The 19398-nt window shown below is 54.4% G+C and overlaps 3 protein-coding genes across 9 annotated transcripts in view; 1 reads left to right on the top strand and 2 right to left on the bottom strand.

Moving 5' to 3' along the window:
• Window position 1: 1 nt before the first annotated feature.
• LOC104154133 (C-signal) lies at window positions 2-2645 on the bottom strand. The gene is made up of 6 exons (XM_068955567.1): window positions 2466-2645; window positions 1897-1948; window positions 1322-1509; window positions 817-975; window positions 568-687; window positions 2-216 (listed from the first exon to the last, which is right to left on the bottom strand). The coding sequence occupies exons 1-6, from the start codon at window positions 2610-2612 to the stop codon at window positions 103-105; spliced, it is 780 nt and encodes a 259-aa protein (XP_068811668.1). The 5' UTR covers window positions 2613-2645; the 3' UTR covers window positions 2-102.
• Window positions 1432-18121, top strand: ACD (ACD shelterin complex subunit and telomerase recruitment factor). 2 transcript variants are annotated; one of them, XM_068955566.1, is made up of 14 exons: window positions 1432-1532; window positions 6179-6308; window positions 9452-9576; window positions 10701-10791; window positions 11582-11661; window positions 11939-11983; window positions 12595-12629; window positions 13596-13759; window positions 14004-14088; window positions 14449-14529; window positions 15349-15447; window positions 15718-16475; window positions 17007-17083; window positions 17457-18121. In XM_068955566.1, the coding sequence occupies exons 2-14, from the start codon at window positions 6201-6203 to the stop codon at window positions 17518-17520; spliced, it is 1812 nt and encodes a 603-aa protein (XP_068811667.1). In that variant the 5' UTR covers window positions 1432-1532; window positions 6179-6200; the 3' UTR covers window positions 17521-18121. The 2 variants fall into 2 exon arrangements, with proteins under 2 accessions (XP_068811667.1, XP_068811666.1); XM_068955565.1 differs by lacking the exon at window positions 1432-1532 and adding an exon at window positions 5122-5258.
• The window catches only part of CARMIL2 (capping protein regulator and myosin 1 linker 2), a 38060-nt gene continuing 36750 nt past the window's right edge, over window positions 18089-19398 (bottom strand). For all 6 annotated transcript variants that reach the window (XM_068955562.1, XM_068955559.1, XM_068955558.1 and 3 more), the window contains one exon: window positions 18089-19326. In XM_068955562.1, the coding sequence (XP_068811663.1) occupies window positions 19148-19326 (179 nt within the window). In that variant the 3' untranslated portion in view covers window positions 18089-19147. The remainder of the gene's footprint in view (window positions 19327-19398) is intronic.

Genomic DNA, 19398 nt, shown 5'->3' with positions numbered 1-19398 from the left:
CTGCTGTTTATGGACACAGGTTTATTGAGGACATGGGCACAGCTCGGTGCAGCAGCAAAGGGACCTGCTGCCAGAATCCTAGCACGACGCTGGGCTGGTGTCTCACCAGGACACTACTTTCCCTTCCCAGTCGAGGAAAGTCCCGATGTCCTTCTCAGAAAGTGTAGAGAGAACATTCAGCATCCCCTGTACGCTCATATCCACTGTCACTGGGGGCTGCAGGGACAGAGGGAGGAACACAGCTGTGAGCCTAGGGCCTGGCAAAGGCCTACCCTGCACTGGGCCAAAGGAAGGAAGCAGCTCAACAGGAAATGGAAAGCAGAGAGCCTTAGGAAGAAGGACTGAGCAGGGAACTAAGGTGATAGGGGACACCAGGCACCCCAGGCTGGCAGTCACTGCAGGGTCCTGGGGTAGGGAGAGCTGCCCACAGCAGTGATGGAGCCGGCAAGGAGGTCTTGCCTGTCAGTAGGTAGGTCAGGAGGGATAAGAAGGACCCGGGGTAACAACTGCCTCCCCTGGGAAACCAGCACAGGGGCCCTGATGGACTTGCCCCAGTGAAACTCCTACCGCGTGTCCGGCTGAGGATCCCATGTCTGTTTGCACCCAGCCAGGGTGGAGAGCAGCACAGAGGATGCCATGCTCCCGGTACCCCAAGGACTGGCACTTGGTGAGCATGTTCAGAGCAGCCTGTGGGGAGACACCGTAGAGATCATGGTGGGGAGGAAAAAGGTCCCCTCCTGCAGGGAACACATGCAGACCCCAAGGCAGGGGTAAGGGAGCGCAGGAGAGCTTGTGCCCAGCACACTGTGGCAGTACCTTGCTGCAGCGGTACGAGACAACTTGCAGAAGATCCCAACCATAGATCGAATCAATGGAGCCCCCATTGCTGGATATGTTGATGATGGCTGCCTTGCTGCAGCTCAACTCAGAACCCGGGCTCCCCTGGGCAGCCTTCTTCAGCAAGGGCAGGAATGCCTGTGAGGAGAGGAAAGAAGGGCCCACGCAGATGTGGTTCAGGAGAGAGGACCTGCTCCTTCCACAGTGCGCCACGTCAGCACCAAGTCAGTGAGCAGATTCCTGCTCTCGTGGCCTCAGACCACCAGGTTCCTCCTCCTTGGCACTGGCCCATGGCTCTGTACACTCCCCATGTGAACTGGACAATTCCAGGCCCTTTGCCAGGCCGAGATCCCGCTGGGCCCCAGAGCAGAGACCAGGCCCTGCCCTTCAGCCCGCCTGGGATGTCCCGGCTTGGGGAGCTGGGGCCGAGAGGAAGGGATGTTCCCTGGAGCTGAGCTGCAGTGCCACAGGTGGGGGTCCTCACCTGGCTCACCAGCAGGGGCCCAATCGTGTTGGTGGTGTAAATCTGAGACATGCCCTCCAGCGTCTCAGTATCCAATGTCCTGTTCAACAGTATTGCAGCATTGTTGATGAGGAGGTTCAGCCCAGAGCCCTTCAGGTGCTCCCCGACTCTGGCTGCAGCTGCCTGGATGCTGGCGGGGTTGGTGACTTCTGCAGAGCCAACACAGGGGGAGGTAAGCGCCCGCTTCCCCTTTGTGGCTCCCATCGCGATTGATAACGGGGGACAGGAATCCCCACTGCCTCAGGGAAGTGCTAGGGCAGGAATCAGGGCAACTGGGGGAAATGGTCCCAGAGGAGAGAGGAGCCCAGGGCCACAGGGCCACTGCCAGGCAGGGAGGCAGGGTCCCAGCATGGCTGGAGACAGGCCGTGGGCAGGAGTGACAGCAGCGAGCCTGTGTCCCCCCAGATGCTGGGGCTGTCAGCATGGCTCCCTCCTCATGCTGAGCTGCTGAGGTGTGCGGGAGAAGGCAGTGCCGGTCAAGGAGGGGAACCTGGGCAAGGGACCCTCACCCCTAGGGCACAGCCAGGAGCACCTACCAAGCGGCATGATGACCAGGTTGGGGTACTTGGAGGCCAAATGCTGTAACTCCTGCAAGAGAGGGGACAACATGGGCACAGAGAGTCAGGGACGGCTGGACAGAGGGCAGCTCTCAGCCTCTCCCAGGCACAGCCACTGTCATTCCTGCTCTGCCCCTGCACTGCCCCGTGCCCAGCACCCTACCCTGGATACCCTGCTCCAGTCAGATGGGGCTCCGTGCCTCCTGCACACACCATGTGCCACTGCTTCACTCCCTGCCCTCCTGTTGCAGACACAAGCCCTTTGCCTCTAGCCCTTGAGGAGATAGGTGCTAGGCTGTGCTAAGAGCCCCCTGCCTGTCCTCCAGGAGCCCTGGCCCCTCTGCACACCCCATGCACAGCTCGTCCCACGGCTGTGCCAGCCAGGCTGCCCTGTGCCCTGGCAACTGGGGTGCAGGGTTGCAGCTCTCCGTCCGAGCCCTTACAAATCCCCTGCTGGCCCTGACACGCTGCACTGACAGGCACCTGTGCTGGCCTGCGCTTCTGTCCCCCAGCAAAGCCAGCTCCATCTCAGCCTGTCCCAGCCTCACCTGTGCTCGCTCTCCCTTGGGGTCCCGGCAGGCTGCAAAGACCCACTTGGGAGGGTTTGACACCCGCAGGAGGTGCCTGACAAGGCCCAGGCCAATTCCCCGATTGGCTCCAGTAACCAGAGCGGAGCAGATACGAAGCCCTGCCATGCTGCTCTGTGCTGGTATCACATTAACTGTGCAGGTGCCCTTTGCAACTCAGAATATCTCATATTTTCTCGCGAGGGCTTGCATCAGCCCTTGGTTCTAGGAAATTCTCTCCAGTTTCTTGGCTATGGTCCATGTGCAGGATCCAACTTTCTCTGAAGCCAAGGAGTGAAGCAAAGGGACCTGAGTGTCCTGCCCAGGCAGGAATGCCATGGGCTGGAAGTTTGCATGGCTGGTGCCCACTACTAAACCCTTTGCATGGGCCCCTCTGACCCACGCTGTCCTCTGCCCTTGTCCCTGCCAGACTGTCAGCGGGAAAGCAGCCTCTCTTCCTGGAGACACATCATGGCAAGCGTTAACTCAGTGACACTGCCGACACTGGGCTGGTGTCACCCTGCTGTTCCCATCCCTTCATACCTTCCCCTTCTCCAGTTCACCAAAACCGAGCAACTTATTTTGGGGGCCAGAACTACCTCTGCTCCTGTGTGGAGATATGCCTTCCCACCTCCACCCTCCCACCTCTGTCCATCTCCTTGCTCGAGGTCAAAGAGGTGATGATGGGCTCTCTGACCCTATGCAGCACAAGTTGCTGGCCTTAACTTGTGCAATATCAAGGCCACAGGCCAGGACAGAGCAGCTGGCACAAGAAAGTGGCCCTTAGCAACCGTAATAGGCTGGAAAACCTAGAAACCCTCCAGAACTGCTTGGAAACCCTCCATAGCTGCCCAGAAGAAAATCCTTCCTAAGGGTCTGCTAAGACAAGAACTATGAAATTTAAGTTATAATTGTGATAGAAGGATGAAATTCAAGTTTGCCCCACAACTATATTTGTGCTGTGGCTGGCCATTGGGGCTGTGTCCATGTGCACAGCCAGCACACTGTAATCTCTCATTCCCATGGTGGTCCAGGTACTCCCCAGCTCACTTCTGCAGTTGTGAGGCAATGGACCAATTAGAGTGGAGATGGCAGACAGATCTTCCAGCCACCCTCAGAAGAAAACATTTGACTAGTTATTACAGGAGCTTCAGGACAGGCCTGAAGATCCCCTAGAAGATACTGCTGTGCCTAACCCAACAGATAGGCACCACCTGCATGTCTTCATGTGCAGACTAACAGCCTGGGGAGAGGATCTGGGCATCCCAGAGGCCACCCAGGTGGTTCCCACTGCAGAACTGACCAAACTATGCAGATACTTTGTAATAGTAGAAACAGTTCCTGGAGATATAGAAATGGTCAGGAAGGACAGTCTTCTGTACATAGTTAAGATAGTTATGAGTTGTTTTGTACATAGTTAAAATAATCGATAGCAGCAGATTGTGCATGTGCTGGAGTGCTCATGTAAGACTAGATGGGTTTTAAGTATGGGTAGTCTCACCTGATTCAGCTGGAGATGCTGCTGCACAGACCCTTGCAATGGATACTTCTGTCACCATCTGGACAGTAACTAATTGTCCTGTTCAAGAGATTTGATCCTTCAGGTGAGTGTTACCTTATGCAAAGATATCAGTAATTTTTTTTTTTTTAACCAAACACTGTTTTCTACTCTGCATCCTCTAGTTTTAGAATAATGACTCCTGGAAAACAAAAGCCTGTGTGGTAATGGAGTTTGTATCAATAATCTCTTCTTCTCTTGCCTCTGGAAAGGACAAATCTTAATTTCACATGGAAGATGTCAAATGGGGTTGCTCCGGTTGCTCATGCATGCTGTACAGCCTCCAGGTTAGGGATTAAAAGATGCCAAGCAGACCAAGCCCTGAGTTACATGGTCTGAATTCAGCGCTGACCCTGCACTGAGCAAGAGGTTGGACTGGAGATCTTGTGAGTCCCCTGCCAACCTTCTGTGCCATGAAGGACTCTTAAGTTTGTCTTTTGGCTGTGAAAGAATAGCCAAAGGTCAGTGCTAGGCCAAAAAAAGGAGCTCATCTTTTTTTTTAGTGCTTCATTAAATAAGGTTTGCAAAGTCCTGCACTGAGGAAAGTGTTTTGCCATCCCTTCAGCACGTGTCTCACCCTGAGCATTTCCAGTCAGGAGGGTTTTGCTTTCTGACTGCAGGTTTTGAGCAGATAAATGGATTTAATGCACCAAAAGAAGGCGAACTGTGCAAAAGCCAGTGCCGGCAGGATGTACTTTCCAGCGGATGAAAGCATAGGGAGACCATGTAATTGTTTTGTGCTATTAGAGCCAAAAAGCCACGAGAGACAAATGGAAGTGGCCTCTTCACACCAAAATAAGGTTGTGCAAATTGTCAGACAGAGAAGAAGAAACACATGGGAACTGAAGACAGAAAGCCAAGCGACAAGAAAAATAACAAAACAGCAAGCAAGCCTGCAGGCCTGCCAAAAACCTGCCCGCGGGCTAGAGGGCAGGGAGCCTGCGAGGGCCAAGCCGGGAGCCCCCAGGGGCTGCGGCGGCCCGAAACCCCCAGGACGGCGGGAGGCGCTGCCGGACCTGCGCCGCCCCCGGCCGAGGCCGCGCAACCCTCGCGGCCGCTCCGCCCCGCCCGCCCGGCCCCGCTTCCGCTTCCCGGTCGCCGCCGCCGCTCCTTTTGCTGCTCCGGGTTAGGGCCATGGCGGCGCCCGGCGCGGAGGAGCAGGGCGGCCGGCAGTGGCTGGGCGCCGCCTCGGCGGCCCGCCAGGCTCCGGAGCCCAGGTGGGGCTGGGCAGGGGGCGGCGGCCGGGGCCGAGGAAGGGGAAGGAAGGGCGGCCGCGGGGGGCTGCCCCGGGCGGCGGGTGCCGTCCCGCCCCGTCCCGTCCCGCCCCGTCGGCCTCAAGGCCCGGCCCGGCCCGGCCGGGCCCCGCAGCGCTCGGTGCTTCGCCGCGTCCGTGCGAGCTGCGCCCCGGCCCTGCTGCCAGGCGGGGCTCGGGGCCGTCCCCGCGCCGGGCTGGGCCGCGGCGTCCCCCGCCTGAGAGCGGCCGAGCGGCCGCGGGCGACGTCCCCGCCTGGGAGCGGGACCCCCGCGAGCTCTGGGCCAGGCAGGCTCTTCTCTGAGGTGTCACCTGGAATCCAGCCTGTCCCTGGCGCCCTGCGGCAAGAGGTGCTCTTTTGGCGCAGTGACCGGGTCCAGCTGGCTCCCGTTGCACAGCTGCACAGTGAAGAGAGACCCCTTCTCCCCTCTGGGACTGAAAGAGTCATGGTTGAGTCCTGGGCGCAGGAGATGATGGAGGATAATAAAGCCTACCTGAAGGGGAGAAAAAGCGTTCTGAACTTGGTCGTTGACTTGCGGAAGGTCTGATACAGCTAGCACAAAGCTCTTCCTGCTGAGGTCCTGCAGCTCATTTTCTGCCAGACAGGATGTTGCTCTTCTGCAGCGTGTGTGGATGCCATAGGATCTGTGTACCTCCAGTGATGCATCTTCCTGGGCAGGGCTTCCTACTGGTGCCAGTGGCCCGAGGGTTAATGAGTCAGACCCAGCTTGGGGTGCCATCCCCGAGAAGTGGGTGCATTTTGCTGTCAGTGGGGACTTGAGCCAGCTCCCAGGGTTGTGTCATTGCTTGGTGTGAAACTATTGCTTGGACTTGGAGACTCGCCGTATCTTGCTGTTCAGATGTGCCTCGTTTCTTCTTTTGCAGGTTTGTGTATGAAAACAAGGACATGTCTTCTTCTAAAGTCTACGTCTTGCAGCCTTGGATTGCAAATCTCTTGGTGAATTACGAGCAGCTGGATACCAATGAGAATCTCCTGGCAGGGCAGGTCCTGCGGGTAGGTACCAAGGGAACTGTCCAAACTTCACAAACAGCATTTGAAATCTGAATTCCTGAAAATATTCAGCAATTCCCATTTCAGTGGTTCTGGATGGGTAACTCCTCCTTCTCGAAGTCTCTGTGTTTTTTGTTTTTTGTTCTTTTTTTTTTTTTTTTGATGAAGTAACTGTGCTTTGCCCAGCTGTCATGGCTTTGGCTAGCTTTTGTGCCTCTGGTATGTGTGATATGCTCTTGTGCAAAGGGTTTGCAGTCTCTAAAGCCTGTCTTCCCTCCAAGCCTCCCGCTTGCAATCTGCCTTCCTCTTCTCTGTGTCCTATCTTTTCTTTTGCTACATTATTTAGGATGATTGGGCCTGATAGTGGGTAGCAAAAGACAGAAGCAGGACCTGCTGAGGAAGAGGATGTTTTGAGGGTATCTGGAGTCACAGTCTCTCTCCTGCCTGACAGTGAGCCTGGGGCCTGCTGGGACCAAAATGGGTAGTCCTCTCATGCATGCTGGCTGTTCTGAAAGATCAGCCCTGTCAGATCTGAAAGATCAGCCCAGATAGATCTGTCTCCCATCACATCCTCCTAGGTAAACTCAGGAAGTGTGGGCGAGACGAGTGGACAGTGAGGTGGCTTGAGAACTGGCTGGATGGCCGAGCTCAGAGGGTTGTGGTGAATGGCGCAGAGTCAAGTTGGAGGCCTGTGGCTAGTGGTGTCCCCCAGGGGTCAGTCCTGGGTCCAGTCTTGTTCAATATATTCATCAATGACCTGGAGGAAGGGACAGAGTGCACCTTCAGCAAGTTTGCTGATGATACTAAACTGGGGGGAGAGGCTGACACACCAGAAGGCTGTGCTGCCATTCAGAGGGACCTGGACAAGCTGGAGAGCTGGGCGGAGAGGAACCTCATGAAGTTCAACAAAGGCAAGCGCAGGGTCCTGCACCTAGGCAGGAATAATCCCATGCACCAGTACAGGCTGGGGGTTGACCTGCTGGAAAGCAGCTCTGCCGAGAAGGACCTGGGAGTCCTGGTGGACAAGTTAACCATGAGCCAGCAGTGTGCCCTTGTGGCCAAGAAGGCCCAGGGTATCCTGGGGTGCGTTAGACAGAGCGTTGCCAGCAGGTGGAGGGAGGTGATCCTGCCCCTCTCCTCAGCCCTGGGGAGGCCTCCCCTGGAGTACTGTGTCCAGTTCTGGGCTCCCCAGGACAAGAGAGACATGGCACTACTGGAGAGAGTCCAGTGGAGGGCTACCAAGATGATTAGAGGGCTGGAGCACCTCTCCTATGAAGAAAGACTGCAAGAGCTGGGCCTGTTGAGCCTGGAGAAGAGAAGATTGAGAGGCGATCTCATCAACGTGTACAAGTATCTGAAGGGGGAGTGTCAAGAGGATGAGGCCAGCCTCTTCTCCGTGTGGTGCCCAGCAACAGGACAAGAGGCAATGGGCACAAACTGAACCACAGGAAGTTCCATCTGAACCTGAGGAAAAACTTCTTCCCTGGGAGGGTGACAGAGCATTGGAACAGGTTGCCCAGAGAGGTGGTGGAGTCTCCTTCGCTGGAGATATTCCAAACCCGTCTGGATGTGATCCTGGGCAATATGCTCTAGGTGACCCTGCTTGAGCAGGGAGGTTGGACTAGATGCTCTCCAGAGGTCCCTTCCAACCTAAACAATTCTGTGATTCTGTGATCCTCTTGCTTTGTAATTCAGGGTGTGGGGCTCTAGGTCATAAAACCCGCTCCTGCTTAGCTCCTGGAAAGCTTTAGCAATGTGCAGTGCAGACTGAATCTGCCCAATGGATGGCATAAAAGAAGAAGGAGAAAAACAACTGAGCTGAGACAGTGCTGCTGTGCTTGCAGATTCCTTTCACGTAGTGTTTGGAGGTGTGATGCTCTCTTCTAGCTCCTTTGTCTCTTTGCAACCCACTAGCAGCTTCTCTGTCTCGGAGCAAGCACTGTGGAGGAAGGTGGGCCGAATTATTCTTAGCTATGGGCTAATTATTAAGATAATTACATAAGTGTAAAATATGTAACTGAATAACTCAGTTATATTACTGTATATATAACTGAATTATTAACTGGCGCCTTTGAATGCTTCATGGTCCCTTTTGAGGTATGGTCGGATGAAGATGCTGTGAGACAATTGGGTGCAAAAATGGATGTAAGAGCCAGCAAGGGTAGGATGTGCAGTTTCTATCTTGTGCATGGTTGTACTTTTGACCTGTTTACTGGAGAGACCCAGTTCCAGTGCTCTGTGTTATTGGTCTCTGTGAGACCTGAGAAACTTGTAGTGACATCCTGCTGTGGAAACCATTGTTTTCAGCTGTTTTTTCAGGTCAGTCTTCTACTGTCTGTTGTGGGGAAAAAGGTATTTGAGGCAGCTTAGATGGCTCCTTACTAACAGGAGGAAAAAAGAGAAAGAATTGTTATTTAAACAGAAGGAGAGATGAGGTGGGGAGAAAAAATGACAGTGAGAGAAGACGCTGAGGTTCTGATTGCAACCCTGTCTGAAGGTGGTTCCCCACTTCTTGGCACAGTCCCCACTCCCATTTGGGAGCATGGATTAGGACAGACCAGGGCTGACCCACATCTCCTGGCCTGCTTAGCACGTAGATGTAGGACTTGGCAGGGCAGGTTGCTGTTTCCCCCAAGGGTCGCTTTATCATAGTGTGAACTTGGCTTAGTACAGGCTCAGGGTTGGTACACCAGGAACTTTGTTCAAGAGAAGAGAACGGCTTTAATAACTCTACTATTTAGTACAGTTCTGTATCTCCCTCTCCCTTCATTAGGGCATGCATCCTAAGCCTACCCAGACCCACTTTCCCTTTGTTTCTGGAGGTGGCTTGGACAAAAAATGCTTTGTTGTGGCTTCTCTCCACCTTATTTTTGATTGCTCTCCCCAGCAGTGCTACCACAAATGTGGTGTGTGTGTCCCCAGTTGCATTGCAGTGCTGAATCTGCTTGATCCAGCCAGGAGGCATGGGCACATACAAGACCCCTGGGCCTTTGAGTGAGCTTTACCCTCTGGCTTAATGGTGAATGGTGACCTCCTCTTCTAAGAGTCTAGGCTGCTGACTAAGCATGGTATGCTCTCTTTGTTCACTGGGAACACTGCGAATGAGACTTTTCTTTGTTGTTCTTTTCTCCCCAATCTCTTGATAGGTTTTGAGTGACCCAAGTGCTCCAGGCCAAGCCGGCGTGCTCCGAGATGCTGTCCTGCAGGTTTCGGATGGGTCCTACTACATCCGTGTGGTCATTACATCAGAAGCTCTGCAGGCTGAAGAAAAGTGGGTTCCATCCTGACTTGGCTGTGGCTGGGACAGCCACTCACCACACCTGCTAGTGGGGCTCCTGGCTCTCCTTGTTTCAGGTTGTGTTAAGCTAAATCAGTGGCAGAGAGGGAAGTCTGTGCGGAAGAGCCAGCTGCTGCTAGAAGAAGCAGGCAGGAACACTGGCGCGCAGTACTCCAGTTATGGCCAACTAGGATGCATAGGGGTGTGATGGCAGAAATTGTGGTGCCGTGCAGACATTGTTAGAATGACTAAAGAGCCTATGGCCTTTGTGAAAGGAGTTAGAGCAATAACCATGGTGGTCTGGCAGGCTTTAACTTAGAGAGGCAGAAGCTAGCCAATTTTAGTGGATATCTGCACGCTTTGCTTGCCTAGTCTGTGGTGGACGTTTCTTCCTCGTCACCCTTTCATAAAAAGAATTGTTTGTATGTTTGCTTGGAGGAAAAGGGAAAATTTACAAATTGACCCAGTAGGAAAAACAGGAGGAGGAAAATGCGTTGGATACGCCTATAATATTTCCATACTCACAATTAAATGGCTCTCTGCTAAAAGGTGGTTGTTTGGTGGTGGAGGAGGAAAAGCAGTAGCCAGGGTCCCAGGGACAAGAGGGGATATACTGTCCTGAACTAGGAAACGTGCATTACTTGGCCGTTTCCCCTGTTGCAGGATTTTGCGTTTTGCCTCTGGTATTACTGCTTGGAGCAGTGGCTGATTCTGGCTCTTGCTAGCTGTGGAGTGCAATGTGGATGCCTTGCTGCTGTTTCTACATGCCATATTGTGTGTTTGGGGCTAAGTCTAGAGGTGCACAAACAGGTATCAAAGCCTGGTAGAGACTTAGCCACCTGCTCCTTCAGTGCTAGCAGCTTGCCTGAGTTTCCTCATTTGGACATAACTTCCCTGCTTTCCAGCAGGCAGCAGTGACTGGCTGGTTGCTGATGGCAGTGCCAGGGATAAAAAGCAGCTCTCAGCATTGTGCCATGTTCAGTCCCTGACACTTGTTCTGAGACATGTTCCAGTGCGCCCCTGTGTGGTTGGTGTAGCTGAAAGGGGAGCTGTGCACTGTGTCTGGGTGACTCCTCTCTTTGTCTCTCGAAGACAATCCTGCTCTGCTCTTTTCCTAGTTCCCATGTGCAGCTCAGGCTTTCTAGCCTTATTTGCAGAATTATCGTCTTGCAGAAGTACACAGTGTGTTTCCGGGAGGAGGCCAGACTGGTAAGGCTCTATCCTGTTGTGATGAGTGAAGGTGACTTGTTCCCTGAACTTGCCTGGCTTCCTGCATGCTTTTATGCTTTGAGGCACTAATGGGGCCAGAGTCAAATGAGGGTTGGCTTAGGTCCTCTCATGCTGCTGGAAACCCTTTCACACTCTCAGGCCTTTGGTCTTCACCTGGCAGTGTCTGTGGCAGTGAAAAAGGCTTGTCCTGGGTGCTGGATAACAGGGCAGGGGGTGGCATGAGCTTTTCCTGGGGACGTAGAGGGGACAGCATAAGCCTCATCTACCTGGCCACCCTGCTGCTGCCTCTTGCTGTTCTGCAGCTGCCAGCTCCGTGCCCAGAGGAGGCCTGTGCCACTTGCTCATGGCAGAGAGCTCCCTGATCTCCCCTTGCACAGTTTCAGGGTGCCCTTCTGGCCTCAGGCTGGCCCAGCCTGGCTGGTGGCTTTTGGAGGGTCTGCTGCTGCCTTTTGGAGCTGGGTGCTCGTCCCTGGGCTGCTGCTGCTTGGTGACCATGATTACTGTGTTTAGACTTTCTACTCCTGGGGTCTTTGGGGAGCCAAAGTAGCAGATTAAACCACCTTGACACTGAAAGGGCTGTGAACTGACTCTGGAGGATACGAAACCCCCTCTGGAAGGGGAGGGGATGACCTATTTCTTGTGGGTGTCCCTCACTGAGGCTGGAAGGTTGCTAGTGGTGCTTGGATGGGATCATGGGTGCTCACTAGTGCTGAAGAAGGGCAGGGGGGAACCACTTACCTGTGCCTGATGGGCTCCGTTTGCCCTGCAGGAGGACTGCGAGTTTTTTCTCACTGCCCAGCGGTTCATTGTGCTGCCCATGGAAAGGCAGAGATTGGAGTCGTCAGATGGGTATGTCTCCAGGTGTGGGCTGAGGGACTCTGGATTGTGGGGCTCCTTGCTCTTTCTGGAGCTGTGCTGGCAACAACTGACCCACAGTGCTTAAGCTGGGAGTCCTCAGCACAATGGGGTGCACTGACGGTACCAGGCTGGAAGCTCTCCAGTATGACCTGCTTGTGGTGGAGATCTTCAGCTCTTTGGAAGAGGGTTTATCTGTGTGGCAAGCTTTGAAGGAGTGTGTGCACTGGAGGAAATGCTGGATCAGTATCTGGTCCCTCTGTCATTCCAGGAACCAGGAGCCCTCGGTGCTACAGAAGATAAAGGAGCTGTGGCTGTAAGTACAGGGCTGGTGATTGCTGGGAAATATGTCAGACACCATCCTTGATGAGATGCATGTAGGCTCTGTACGTGGCTAGGGAGGGCAGCAACATATTATGGCAGTTGCAGGTTAATCTGTGGGACTCCCTGGCCCAGGATGCAACAGAGCTGAGTAGAAAGGGCAGAGCAAGGCACTTCACTGGATCAGATCTTGCTGACACAGAGGGCTCTCCAACCCTAGTGTCCTCCTCTTAACTGGGAGAGCTAGAAGGAATCTCCTGTGGGGAGCTCATTCCTATTGGCTTGAGGCAGCCTGTCCAGCTGAGCAAAACCCTGCATAGCTTCTTCACTCCCACGTCTCCCAAGGATTTCCAGCTCTGGAGACCTGGAAGGCTCCCCATAGGCCTGTCTCCAGGAATGAGGCTTCCTGACAGATAATACTGGGATGCTGAGAGGAACCAGGTGGCTTTATCTGGACCCCAGTGGGGAATATCCTAGTTCAATAAGCTGCTGCTTCCAGGACAGGGTACTCCTTCTGTAAAGCTCCATACTGAGAGCTGCGGAGGGCTGCTGGCCAGCATGTGCCTTGGCCCTAACCTGGCTTTCTCTCCTCTTTGATCATTGCAGGAGGAGTCTCTCTCTGAAGAGCGGCCCCAGCTCAGGTAAAGGGCTGTGGGGGGGCATGTAACGCTGTGGCTCTCTGGGAGTGAACAGAGTGGAGGACTCATGGCTCTTCTGAGCGTGGCCTGTTAGGCGAATGCAACACAGACATTGCCGAGTGGCCCCTTTCGCAGATGAGTTGAGTGACAGGGTCCCAGAGTTGGACAGGGTGCCTTACCTGACCCAGTCTGGCCAACCCTGGTTCTCTGAGAAGCCACAAGCATGCTCTCGCTGCAAAGACCAGGGTGGATCTGCCCTCGGTCACCGGGATAGTGAGGAGCAGCAGTGTGTCTGTTGCCTGTCAGGAGCTAGGCTAAGTCCCATCTGTCCCAGCATCTGGGAACGTTAGTTACCTCAGGGGGTGCTTTGCTCTCTGGCTGTATAAAAAAGAGAAAGGAGAGAAAGAGGCTCAGAGCAGTGTCAAAAGGCAGTATTGCTAAGCCTAAGGCAGACCCATGCTTGTAGTGCTGCTCCAGATGATGAGAGACTGGAGAAACCCCTCTGTCAGAGCTCTGCTGCAGGGTCTGCTCTTGGCCTGCAGTTTGAAGGGCTTCTTGGGTTCCCCGCTGACCCTTGTCCTGTTCAGGATGCTGACTGTGTGTGTCTTGAGCTCTGAACACACCCTTTTTATCCCCTGGTTCTGGTGGAGTTGTCTCTGCTGCAGTAGTGATGTTCCTTTTTCCCCATCTTATTGCATGCCCTTCTGAAGTGGCTGTACGTTTGCAACAGAATAATCCTTGTAATGTGTCTGGAAAATGTGCGAGGATGCTGCATGGCTGGGAAGAAAAAGGAGAAGATAGTTCCTGGATGCAGAGGAAATGCTCAGTTTTGTGTGTTTCCCTGGGTTTCAATGCATGTGAGAGTCATGCACTGGAAAGTAAAAGCATCTGCAAATGGGGCTGCTCAGGGCACATGCCTGAATTAAGGTGTCTTTCATGCTGACATACGTTGTGTTCTTCTTGCTCCAGAGCCATCCATCTCTCAGCTGATTGATGCAATAGGGCAGAACCAGCTTGAGGTTTTGAAGCAAAATGCTGAGGAATGCTTGGATTTACAGATGCCCAAAGAGCTGCCTGCAGCAGAGAAGGTTGAGCTTCTTGTGACCCAGTGGGAGGCAGAGCGCAAGAAAGAGGTCAGTCTGGGCTGCTCTGAACGTGCCTGACCTGGAGCTGTCTCTGCGACTGTCTGAGACAGGGCTGTGCCACCTCATGGAGGTATGCTGCTCTGAGCAGGTGGGAGAAGGAAGGGGAAGAGCAGTGGGCAGAGCTGGAGGTTTGTTGGGGAGAGAGATGCATGTTCAGCTGCCGGCTTTGGGTGAGCTTCTGCTGCTAGAGTGGGACTATGCAGCAGAAGCCAAGTAATGCTTCTCATTTCAGCCAAGCGAGGATGTCTTCCTGGTCCCAGCCAACATCCTGGTGATCCCTCCTGAAGAGGAGGCAGTTGGCGATGCCTCCAAGGCAGGTCAGTGCTAGGGCTTCACCTGAAAGGTCGCAGGTGAGCGGTTCAGAGCCCAAGCATGTGAAATAGGAGACTTTAACATGGTTATGGACTGAACGCAACACTTGGACGCCTACAAGCTGAAATGTTAGCAGCTGCAGGCCCTCAGGTTGCAAGCATCCTGAGAGGTTTGTTTGTTCTGCAGGATGTGTAGGTCATGAGCCTGCTTGGCACATTGCCTTTCTTGGCATCTTAGTCCCTTTCCTTCTGAGGTGCTGGAATTCCTCCTGGCTGCCTGGGCCTCTCTGGGATGGGGAGAGGGCTTCATTTGCTCTTGCAGTGCAGTGTGCTGGGATGTGACTAGCAGTGCCCCTGTCATTGCAGATGCATGTGAAATAACTCCTGGGAAGAGCAGTGATGACAGGATGGTGCCAGGTGACCAGAGTGCCATATCCCAAGTCAGCCGTGAGTAGCAGGACCTGCAGCACCAGTCCTCTGTGCTCTTAGTATTTTTCTCTGAAGTTACTCAGCCCATTTTCTTCTTGCACCGGGCAGAGGAGGAAGTACCGGCAGAGAAGGGTCTCTGGGAGACTAGGACTTGTAGCTGTGCATTGAGCAGGCAGGCAGCAGGCCTGTTCCTGCTGTCTTCTTGCTGAGCAGCATCTATTTGCTGTGCTGGGAGCACTTTCCTGCAGTCACCTACAGCAAATGCCAAGTGGCTTGGAGAGGAGGTAGCATGCTGCTTGTTGGTGGAGAGGCTGGAATGGCCTGACTGCTGTCGCCCAAGGGGAGTGCTCATTCCTGCGATGTTTGGCCTTTGATCCCATTGTGGAGCCAGAGTCACCTGTCAGAGCGTGGGCTCTGGACTGACACAGCTTTGGCTGTCTATAGTTCTGCCCCAGGGTAGGCCTGTGTCACCCCATTCTGGTTGTGTGCAAGCTTTGCTGCAGAAGCACCTGCAAGAGTTCTATGCACAGGAGGAGCCCAAGGGAGGAACTGCTGCCCTGGACAGTGCAAGGTCTGATCCAGGCTGGCTGAAGTCTTAGAAGGAGCCTGGCTGAAGTGAGATTGGTGGGAATGGGCAGCCCAGGGCAGTGGGAAGCTTCAGCACCCCAGTTTTGGCTGGAAAGGGGTTTCTGAGCTCCCTCGAGCACTATCTCTCTGTCTGTACGCAGTTCTCTGTAGCCATTGCAAGGTTGGAAGTGGGCAGCAAGGTTGGGAGTGCACAGCATGTTTCTTGGCTCTGCAGCTCACCGGAATGAGCTCCCTGACTTGTTTTTGCAGCTGTGGAATCAGCAGCATTGTCACAGAGCTCAGAGGCATCTCTGGACAACCCCTGGGACAGGCTTCCTCCAATGTCCTTGACTCTGACTTCCTCAGAAGGTGAGTCCCTCTGCTGTGTGGGGTGCAGTGTGTCTCACCAGGAACAGACAGCCCCCCTCCTCTCATTGGATGAACACACAGCTCCTCTTTGATGCTGGACTTCTTTCCTCTGGCCAGGAAATAGTGCTATGATGGCCTTAGATCTCCAATGTTAGATTCTCTGTGCCTGCCTTATGTCAGCTCTGATGCCCACCTCCTCAGTCTCACATGTTAGGACAGGTTGTGCTCCCCTGTGGTACCATGGTGTGACAGTGTGTTCTCTCTTACCAGAGAAGTCCTTTCAGCGTAGTTCTCCACATGCGCCAGAGGCCCAGCTGAACGTGGCTGCCGACAGCAACACCCCTGACTTGCTGGAATCATCTAGCCAGGGCTCTCCCCAGAGCTTGCTGCAGGACGCTCCAGTGGAGACTTCATCCCCCTCGCTGCTCCACTCGTACGGCAATACCAGCGCTGTGGAGGCTGGCACATCTCAGGCAACGTCAGCTGCAGAGCCAGCCTGCAGAGCCCCCTCTGCTGCTCAAAGCCCACAAGTATCGGGGTGCTCTCCGGCCAACCAGCTGTCTCTCTCTCCAACGTTTCCTGTCCTGCCCAGTAGCCGCTTGGCATCCCTAACTGAAGGGGCACCTCACAGAGAGCAGGCGGACTCTAGTGGCACGGCTTTTCCTACAGATATGACAAAGGTTGGCCTGGCTCATACTAGGACCCAGAGGGGAGAAGCCCCATGTGGCAGCAGAAAGTCTGTGGGTGCCAAGAGGAAGCTGTTGGTCAGAGACAGCCAAGCGCTGCCTGACCTGCGTAGGTCCCTCCGGGGACTGCAGCACAAGCAACGTTCCAGTGGTGTCCCCCAGGGCAGCGAGAGAGACACGAGCAGGAAGCTGGAGTTTGTGAGTACCCAGGGAGCAAAGAAGAGCAGAAGAGAGGAGACCAGGCTGCAGCATGGAGAGGAACCTCCCAAGGGGGAGGATGAGCAAGCATCCTTGGCGAGTGGTCTGGACTCCAGGCTAGAACAGCGCGGAGCTCTGCAGCCGGTAAAGATGAAGTGGCTAGTGGGATCTCTTGGGGCTCACATGGTCCCCAGTGAGGCTTTCTGTGCCCCCACACTGCTTATCTACTGGAGGGCCTCTCCTTGTCTCTGTGTAACGGTGGCTGGCTCTGGTGGGGTTTTGCAGTTGAAAGCAGGCGTCAATGGAGACTGGGTGGCCACGCAGAGCCGGCCCTCCGTGTCTCCCAAAGAAGCATAGCGGAGCTACTATGTGCAGGGTCAAAGGGAGGGTCCGTGGCATTGGGGTGCTGGACGAGGATATGCTCATGCTGGGGAGGGAGCAGGTGCCCTAGCTGGGTGGAAATCGGCACTCACTTGGATCCTCTGCCACATCTCCAGGTAAAGTAAGATTGGAAGAGCAGGGACTGAGTGAGGCAGAGACCCCTGACTGACTTTCTCTCTGCTTGTCAAGATCTTGAGATGCGTGGAGGTGTGGTGTCACTTTTGTGGCTGATCACCCATGGGAAGGCAAGCCAAACTGCGGCTCCCAGGTTCACTGTTCCCTTCCCTTCTGCAGTATGTGAAAGAGAGGCCGGTCCAGTACAGATATGAGGCCCCATCACCCGAGCTCTGCGAGCGAATAAGATCTGTCAGGTCAGTGCAATGATGGTCTTGTTCGGCCATGTCTTATCCCAGCCCTGGGAGGAGCCGGCCGCGCCTGTTCTCCAGGCACAGCTAGCTATTGCTGTGCTAGCCCTAGGGCTGTTGGTCCTGTGGCACCTGGACGCTGCTACTTGCATCCCAGGGTGCAGTCTCCTTGGTGACCCCTGAGTTGGGTCCCCACATCTTTGCTGGGCCCTGAACTCTGACTTAGCCCTCATAGCTCAGCAGAGACCCACCGTAGCCCCTTCCTGGGCTAAGGGAGTGTGCCTGGGCAGATAACTTGATGTGGCCCCAGTCTCCCTTTTCTGGCACAGTGTTGCCACCTGGGTCTCTTCTCACCCTGGCTTGCATTTTGGTTTTGCAGGATCTCGAAGGCAATGCTGAAGTGGGCCTGCTGGATTCTCATGGACAGGGAGGTGGAGTCCTGAGCCAAGACCTTGTGGAGCCTGAGCGTGCTATGAGGGGCCTCTTATCTTAGTTGTTTACTGGTTCATCAGAACAAACTCTGTTTAGAGCTGCATTGGGAAGAGCAGTTGTGGGGGGAGGGGGGAGATGACCAGAGACCGTGTCCCTAAGGGGACAGCTGAATGGTGTTGGCCTGGCTTCAGAGACCCTGGCTCCAGAGAAGCTGGGGACATGACCTGTTAGAGGCTAGCACTGTCACGTTGAGAGGGGGAAGGGAGCTGTGCGGGGATGCTTCTGGTGAGTGACCCAGTGCGTAGCCTGTGTATGAGCTAGCCTCCTTTTTCCACCTCCTTGGCACACTGTTCCTTTGTGGAGGCATCATAGCCTAGTGCAAATGACCTGGCCTGGCCAGCAGGAAGGGGACTTGTTCTAATCCCACTGTAGCATAGGCAACAGTGGTAGCAGAGATGCAGCCTAGAGGCCCTGCAACCTGATCCCTGTTTTGAAGTCAGTGTGGTAGTTTGGAAGTTTATTCATTGGTTTGGGTAGGGTCCCATGCTGTTACAAAATATCCTTCAGGGTGATGCTGTGGAAATTAAAAATAAAAAGCATATATTTTTTAAACACACAGCTCTTGTATAAAAAAAAAAGGGGGGAGGGGAGGGAGAGAAGCAAGCATCTTCCTTCTTTGTCGTAAACATCAGTGCAAGTAATGCGTTTGGTCCAGAGGTGGAATGGAGTGATCTGCTCGCAGTTGGCACAGGAGAAAGCCACATGCTTTTGGGGGTAATGCTGGTGACAGCTGGAGAGCTGCAGGGATGGAGAGGCAGACATAGCTGTGTGCTCCAAAAGGCTGGGTCGCTCATAGTAGTGGCTATAGAGCTGCATTTTGAAATGCGATGGTTCCTGTTCATTCTGATACATATCTGGATTTTGAGGTGATGGAGAAAATGTTAACCCCTGTGAGCTGAGGAGTGGAAGGTAGGCTGGGAGCTGGCAGGCTGGTACACCTGATGACAGGACCCTAGTAACCCTGTTAACAGTGTCTCACCTGATTTGCACAGCTGGGTTATGTGCACCTCTGCTGCCTACTCTACCCCCCGATCCATTTCTAAAATTGTCAGCTTTCCCTGTTACCATCCACAGCCCATGAGTGTGTCAGCAGAGGCAATCCAGGGAAGGTGATGCTGCTTGGCATGTCCCTGCTGTGTCGTTCATCTGCCCTTTGGATGGGCTGAAGCCTGGCCCACTGCTGGGGAAACTGCCCTGCTTAGGCTGCATTCTGCCCCAGGCAGCAGGCAGGAGAAGCAGCTGCAAGTCCGTGCCCTTCTGGGAACTGCTCATGGCTTGGCCCTTGGTTCAGCTTGGCTGGCAGCCCCAGCCCCTCTGTGATGAGGCCCCAAACAGACTGTCCCTGCAGCAAAAGGTGGCTGTGTTGCCTTCGTAACAGCTGCTGGAGGAAAAGATGAGGCTGGCTGGCCCCTTGGCTGTGTCCGTGCAAACCTGGCATGGCAGTGAGGTGCGGAGCAGGTCTGGGGTGCTCTGGGCCCTTTCCCTGTGCTCTGTGCCCAAGCTGTGTTGCTAATCACCCTGTCGCTGTGCGCTTGCTTGCAGGGTTTTATTGGAAACAGTGCGGCAGCATGCAGGGGCTCACTGTCCCAGGGCTCGCTCCCCCTGGCCTGGCACTGGACTTCTTTGGTCTAGGGTTGGATCTTGTGCGTTGGCAACAGTCTGTGCCGTGGCTTGTGGCTGATCCCCTTTTGCTTCTGCTCCAGGCTGCAGCTCCTCTGGGATGTCCCCAGTGCTGGGCCGGTCCTGCATCACAGCATCTGGAAAGGCCACAAATACTGGTGTTAGTGTGGAGCAGGCCATTGCTTTCACCATGCTTGCTTTAGGAAGGG

Source organism: Struthio camelus, chromosome 10 (assembly GCF_040807025.1).
Source record: "Struthio camelus isolate bStrCam1 chromosome 10, bStrCam1.hap1, whole genome shotgun sequence".
Taxonomy (NCBI): domain Eukaryota; kingdom Metazoa; phylum Chordata; class Aves; order Struthioniformes; family Struthionidae; genus Struthio; species Struthio camelus.
Note: the sequence above shows the minus strand (reverse complement) of the source record. Positions and strands in the feature narration are given on the sequence as shown.

Coding starts and splice junctions, on each gene's coding strand:
- LOC104154133 (XM_068955567.1), bottom strand. CDS start 2,612: ATGGCAGGGCTTCGTATCTGCTCCGCTCTGGTTACTGGAGCCAATCGG. Junction 1,949..2,465: donor CCAAGGGAGAGCGAGCACAG/GTGAGGCTGGGA, acceptor CCTCTCTTGCAG/GAGTTACAGCATTTGGCCTC. Junction 688..816: donor TCTCGTACCGCTGCAGCAAG/GTACTGCCACAG, acceptor GTCTCCCCACAG/GCTGCTCTGAACATGCTCAC.
- ACD (XM_068955565.1), top strand. CDS start 5,176: ATGGCGGCGCCCGGCGCGGAGGAGCAGGGCGGCCGGCAGTGGCTGGGC. Junction 14,530..15,348: donor TGCCATATCCCAAGTCAGCC/GTGAGTAGCAGG, acceptor TTGTTTTTGCAG/CTGTGGAATCAGCAGCATTG. Junction 15,448..15,717: donor GACTCTGACTTCCTCAGAAG/GTGAGTCCCTCT, acceptor CTCTCTTACCAG/AGAAGTCCTTTCAGCGTAGT.